Raw genomic sequence first — 7,117 nt, 5'->3', positions numbered from 1 at the left:
TACTATTGTAATGGGATTGATGGTAGGTCAGGTTTAGAAAGGGATGGATATCCATTAATTCCATATCTAGGTCTGCTTGATCACAATTTAACCAGGAGTGGCAAAGTGAAGTTTCCTAATTTTTTACTGGATCTATAAATGTACAATACTATGAGCCAAAATAAAAGTTAAAGTAAAAAAAAAAGAAAAACATGTTTGTATGAGCTCAGGGGTCACGAGAACGGAGAAGGATAGTTGAGACATGTAAAAAAAGTAGAATCACCTGTGGTCTAAGTCGTGTTGTTCAGTGTTTGTATTATGATGATACAGTCTAGAACTCTACACGTGTGATATGTAACGCCAAAATGATCAAATAAGGTTAAAAAAAGAAAAAGGAAAAAAAAGGTGGAATTGCGTAAGCCTGAGGTCCATAGGGTTAGAGAAGGATAGTTCAAGAATTTATTATAAGTTGGCGTTGTTCAGGAGTGGAGTTGTACCCACAGCATTAGCATTATAACAATAGATTCATTGCACTTTCTACAAATCTCCTTGCAACTAGTGCCTAAACCCTAATTCTACCTTGTTTGATGGAGAGAGTGGGGCGTCCGATAGCCGGCATGGGCAACCTGCGGACTACTCTTGGCAATCGGGTAAATTGGTTTATTTTTCTTTATGTTTCCATTTTATGGTCTCCAATCCCGATTCCTATTCTCCATCTCCTTGTTGACTTTGAGGCATTTTGATTCTAGTTCAAGATCTCTTGATACCCTAGTCTTTTAGGCATAAAATGTTAATTTTGCTCATTTGGTAGGGATTGAATTAGTTTAGATGGACTTTTAATGAATGAATTGATATCCGAGATTCATTTATTTTGTGCAAGTTAATTTTTGATTGCTAGGGTATGGATAGATATCCAAACCCAAAGAATTGATGTTTAATTTTTATTTTTGATTAGCTATCGGAGCTAAGGTTTGATCTACATACACATCCAACTTATAGTCCAAGATTAAGAAATATCATAGATCTCAAAATATTGTGATTGCAAGTCATTGCTTCAATAGTTGATGGGGGATGTTTTTATAGTCCAAAAAACCCTATTGATTGCATAGATCTGCACTTGATATCTTTGGAATAGAAGGGAAGTGCATCAGATCTTAAGTGACTCTTCCCCTGCCATCAAGAGCGATCTATCACAATCTAAATCGATTCTCTAAAATTATCAATTAACCTGTAGGATCAAACAATTTGCTCAAAAAAATGCCATTATTTAAATTTTACCAACTTATTGGGTCTATGGTTTTGCATCAAAGAAACTCATGTTAGTGAACCTTTACTATTTTTTTTTGCCCTTACTATATTTTTTTTTACCTTTTTTATAGTGATGGAATTGAAGGACAAGACTTTAATTTTGCAGTTCAATCAACTATTGGCACTTATGGCTATTCAAATGGTTAGGGTTTCTCAATCAAAGGGAAATAGATAGAGTTTAGGCGCTCCATGGTTTTGTTTGAAATGGAGAGGTCCAAAAAATCATCACCCACTATTTGTATATTGTACAATATCAGGTGATCGGACTGTGTGTGCATGTCCTGCGCTGTTCAATCACCTTCCATAGTGTGATATACAAATAGTGGGTAATTAAACTAGATCTTCCATCAATGAAGTGGATATAGACTTGGATGGGTATGCCATTTTGCTAGACCTCCTTGATATTTCAGTCAAGTTGCAATGATGTTTGCCTCCCCTGCGCTTTCCATTTGGAATCTCTCGAAATGATAATTTGTGTGGCATTGCTTCTGCATTAGGTTTATGAACTATATCATGCAATCATCTTGTTGTTGGGCTGAATTCTAACTGCCAACCTCCTCTCGTTGCTTTGATTGGTTTTCAAAGTTCAGATTAGATATCCATAAACAGAATTTGTTTTTTGCATTTATTGGCATGTATCAATGATAAATGATACAGGCAACCTATACCAGTTAGGATTATATTTTATAAAGTTTAGTGAGCAGACTGGTAGTGTTTTGCTTTCTGTTTTGTTTTCTCGGTATGATAAAAATATAAAAATAATACAAAATTATATCTTCCCTACTTAGAAACCCAATTGTTTTGGATTTGATTCTTGGATGGTGCATTCCAAAAATCTATAGCTAGGTAATTACAGTGCACACTAGTCTCCCTTCTTTTCTCTCTAAAATTATATTTTCTCTCCTTTTGTTTGGACTAATTCATTGTTATTTGAGGTATAATATTAGCAACTCTTGTAATTAGTGGTACTTATACATGGAAAGGTGCTACATTTATATAACGTTTAAAGCTTCCATAAGACGATAGCTCTACGTGGTCATCCTATCCCTTAAATATATATTTTTTCTCTTTTTCTGGACAAATAAGGAGTCTTCTCTCCATTTCATTAGTTTATTACTCTATCATCCTTTAAGCTCCTACATTATTCCTGCTTAAAGTTCTTTTCTAGGTATTGGACTGTTGAATCTGAATTATTTAACTTCAATCTGAATGCCATTTTTATTCCCGCATACTGATTTTTAAGGCTATAGTCCAGATGACTGCAAAACTAGAGTTAGCTTACCACTCTGAGGTTCATAGCTTGCACTATTTAAGTATTACCATTGAAGGCACCGAATCTTGATTTTGATGGACATGTAAGATCAACATGCTATATGCCTATATCATCTGTTTTAATTTGTTGCTGAGTAGTGGAAGGAGCTTGTGGGATGTAAAGTGAGATAAAGAAGTTCTAAAACTGCCCATATAATTTGACCTGGCTGTTCTTTTCATTAAAATTTGTGTTTTGAGGTTTCATGTGCCCATGATGAGAAAATAGATCAATTTGTCCTGAAACGCATGCACGATATTTGCGGCACTCTTCTTGTCCTTCTTTATCTCAACATATATCATATTACTCTGTGAGGACTGAGGAACTTTACTATTGAACTTGCATCATTTCTCTCCATGTTTTCAGCTCATGGGAAGTTGGTGGACCACCACATTCAGACAGGATATGCTTCATGCTCAACTATTCTGCATCAACTTTGTCATTTTCTTCTCTGCTGCACTGCTGTCACCCTATGGAATGACTGATGTCCTGCGCCAATCTCACCCATATATGTTTGGTCTCTACATATCTGCGGAGGTTCTGGCTTTGCTCTTCTCGGTGTCTGCACTCGTAATATTTGTCACCCTTCCCTGCTTCTCTATTACTCGCGTTCCATACGTTGTAGCTCTGCTTGCTGTGTTAGCTCTGGGATCATATGCTGTCCTCCTCTTCTCCTACGGATGGTTTCTCTTCTCGGCACACCTTGGCTTGCCCCTGCTGGCTTATGTTGGAGGCACCGCTTCCTCTATTTTGCTGCTGTCTTTCTGTTTCCAGCTCCCCGTACGTGGTTTCATCTACTGGCTGAACAGAGAGCGTTCTGGCATGGATCCGACGGCGCTGGAGGTGTTGATATCTAAACCTGCGAGCACAGGCTCCGTCGTCACCGTAGTTTTGTATTGCCTGAGCCTTGGGCTGCAGTCTGTTGGTAGTTTTGCTGGCCTTCGCAATATGATGTCGCCCCATGTTATCATCATCCTCACCATCATATGGCTGCAGTGCGGTGTCCCGAGTTTGACCCACCCCCACCCGCCACAGTTCGAGACCGTTGCAGCCCCTACTCAGATGTCGGAGCCATAGCGAGAGTCCTTGCTGCGTGAGTGATGGCTGTGAAGAATAATTTCTGTTAGAGTTCTATGTTTGTGTATTCCTGAACTTATGGAGATGTTGTAAACATTTGCTTTCCTTTCTGTTGCACTCTCAATGTGGTAAGTTCATATGACTGCGTTAAGTCACTGTTTTAACTGGTGTTTTGCTTACAATTATAATCACAGGATGGTCTTATGGTGATGCTGTGTGATGAAATTGTTTTTGGAACAGCAGATGTGATAATGCCAAGATATGTTCATAGATATTATTTTTTCCTGCATACAGGGCAAACACCTTCAGGAGATGGTAGTAGTCCAAGCTCAATTACAGGTAGAGGAAAGTCGCCTGAGAGACTTATATATTAATGCCCTGTCATTATTGTTTAATCGAATTCCTTTTTCTTGTCTACATATTAAGAGAGATAGGAGCAAGTAAATTTGACAAAGAGATAGAGATGTCCGTGCTTCTTTTTTTCATGCTGAAATCTAGTTACATGCCCAAATTTCAGAGTGCCATGCATGAGACTTCATGTCGTGTGGTTTGCCCATTTTCACAGTATTCAAACAGCTCCAGTCTAAGATCAAGAAGCCTGCTTAAATAGCTCGGTATTTTCATAAAATAACTATTATCAAATAGAATTGATTTAGAAGAAATATTTTCTTATTTTATCAAATTATATTTTCATAAGCAATTCAAATCTTTCATTTTTTTTCTCTTTTTTTACTGGAATTAATAAGAGGGAATAGGTTATATATTATAGAAAAGCGGGACAGCATTTTTGATATGAAAAATGATAAACAAAATCAAGAGGGAATATTCATGAATTTCAAAACTATTATTTTACCTATAGCATAGTATTGATGAAAAGACCTATTAAATGAACCATTTGAGGTTAGTCTGGACCTACAATTGCTTACTCACATTAATCGCCTGGATAGTATGGTGCTCTTATTGCTAAACTCTCCGACTTGTTCTTGGAGTTTAAAGTAGCATTGCTTGCAGTAGAAACCGCAAACCACTTTCAGCATAATCTTATAAGTTTACTTATACCTTACCTTGACTTGCTTTCATTTGCAATTTTTTTCATATCTAGGATTGTTATAAATGAATTAGTTATAAGTTGAAAAATTTTGGAACCAAACTCAACCTAGACCCGACCCATTGCTACCTTTAGAGGGAAAGATTTAGAACTCTTAGATTCAAACGTGGATTCAGATATTGAATAGATCACTATAGTTGGATTATAAAAGAGGTCAATAAGAGATGCAGCAATTAGGAGTCGCAATATTTAAGCATCTAACCCATTTAACTTGATTCAACTCATTATAGGTTAGGTTAAATTATATATTTAATAAAACAACAAGATTTGGGTAAAGATTTTTGATCAATTTTAATAAATATTTTTTTTTTTGAATAAATATATCAGATTTGAGTTGGTAGACTTTTGATCTATACTATGTCGAATCCGATTCATTTTTGATGGGAGAGGAGAGGAAAAGCAACGGCAGGCCAAATCAAGGAGGTGACAATGACAATGAGAAGAACGAAGGAAGGAGAGGAAGAGGAGGGGATTCATTGATTGATAAGGATCGTGCAGCCGGAGCATAGGAATATTAGGGCACCATTCCACTCGCATATGTACTTGGTGACATGGCAGCTGACTTGGTTTTGCCACATCAGCATGTTGAAGTGTTTCTGAAATCAACCGGCTCTTATTCATGGAACCGGCAATGTCAGGTGGGGTGTCATGTCAAATTGTCAGTATGTTAGGAGAGTAGGCAAGTTCAGGCATCTGGGGACCGCAGGGACAGAATCATCTCAGTATTCCTCGCAATTACGAATATTAGAACCAAATTTATTTGGCACAACGAAAGAAAGATTCGCAATTGCCATGGGTCCTTTTCAGATGACTTGGCCCAAGGATGGCAAATCAATGAAGCATAAATCTTTTTCTGCTGGAGGACGAAATTAATAATTTTCGTATAGCATGCGCTTGCCTCGTTTGAACAAACCCAGTAAACAAACAATTTAAGGGACCCAGATCCTATTTTATCTAAGGCAATGCACAAATTGCCAATACAAACCTACAACCGTTTTTTATATATATATACACATACAAAATCAAAAATTCAGCTCATGAACTTCTCTTTTGTTCGATTTTGTGAATTCCAAATGTTGCTGGAAATTGGACCCGAGGGCGGCCGTCGGCTGAGGAGGAGGAGCTCCAATGCTGGAATGGCAGGAAGCAGTTCGTCGGCGAGCGGCGTCTTCCGGTAGACCACTCGGCTGAGAAGGAGGAGCTCCGGCGCGAGAATGGCGGGTAGCGGTCCGTCGGCGGGCGGCGTCCTCCGGGGGACCTGCAAAAAGCCGGTGGCCGGGGTTCCGACGCCGGCCCTCCGATGCTTAAGTTAGAGGGGGAGCTTAATTTTGGAGAAGGAGATGGACTGTATGTAAAAGTCTGAAACCCTCCATTGGGAGGAAGAAGCCCCTTTTTAGAGGGAGAAGCTCCCCTGTTATAGGGGGAGTGCCAGGGTTACCTGTGATATGACTGGACGAATTAATGGGTTACCGTCACGATTCGACGTGGGCGTGGAAGTAATGAGTTGCCGTGGATGGCCCGTTCCCATCATGGGAGGAGATGGCGTGTAACTAGAGCTTGCTTGTGGCACGCAGTGTAGTACATTCTTGGGAATGGTGAGATGTTGACAGTCGTAGCAGGGTATGGTCCCTGGTTGATATGTCGTGGCGTGGCCGGCAAGTAAAGCATGGTGAGGTGACGCTGCTGCAGGGCATGGTCGCAGCATGTGGACGACGAGGTCGGGCTTCTGAGCTTGACAGCCTTTTGGGCTTGGCAGCCTTCTGAGCTCGGCCTGCATGAGCTCGGTCTTCTGAGCTCGACAGCCTGGATGAACTCGGCAGCCTTACTGATTTGGATGCTTTAATTTGTGGGTGGTCCATTTTTTCCCCAACACCAAAGTTACCATCTCTTTTTTCTTTCCCTTATCTGGAGCTTCTTATGCATTCTAGAACTCGGCATATGCAATGCATGTTATTCTTCAGGGTCTCAAGCTCTAGCAAGGAGAAGGAGAGAGGGTGGTGGAGAAAAGAAAGAAGGAGGAGGCTGGACGCCGATAAAGAAAACTTACATGCTGGAAATAATGGGAATGGAGAAAAATCTACAAAGAGTTTTTTTTTTTCGTTTTTTTGCGGCTCCCGTAGAATTTTGATTGATGGGGCGTAGGGTTGACATGTATTATGATGAAATAGGATGTTCAACTCATGAATCCAGCAAAAAAATTCAATATAATTTTTTGAGATTATCTAAACGGATTTGAAAGAACATTCATCCAATGGAACAGAGCTATACAAACTCTCGGGCTAGCATCAATTGCACGCTAGCACGATCAACGGATGTGTGAGTTAAAGCACTGATCT

At 39.5% G+C, this 7,117-nt stretch overlaps 1 protein-coding gene across 1 annotated transcript; it reads left to right on the top strand.

Annotated features, from left to right (window-relative positions):
- The first annotated feature begins 457 nt into the window (after positions 1-457).
- Positions 458-3,861, top strand: LOC120110075. Its single transcript, XM_039124022.1, has 2 exons — positions 458-629; positions 2,963-3,861. The coding sequence occupies exons 1-2, from the start codon at positions 567-569 to the stop codon at positions 3,671-3,673; spliced, it is 774 nt and encodes a 257-aa protein (XP_038979950.1). The 5' UTR covers positions 458-566; the 3' UTR covers positions 3,674-3,861.
- Positions 3,862-7,117: the final 3,256 nt, after the last annotated feature.

This window comes from Phoenix dactylifera, chromosome 3, assembly GCF_009389715.1.
Source record: "Phoenix dactylifera cultivar Barhee BC4 chromosome 3, palm_55x_up_171113_PBpolish2nd_filt_p, whole genome shotgun sequence".
Classification (NCBI taxonomy): domain Eukaryota; kingdom Viridiplantae; phylum Streptophyta; class Magnoliopsida; order Arecales; family Arecaceae; genus Phoenix; species Phoenix dactylifera.
Note: the sequence above shows the minus strand (reverse complement) of the source record. Positions and strands in the feature narration are given on the sequence as shown.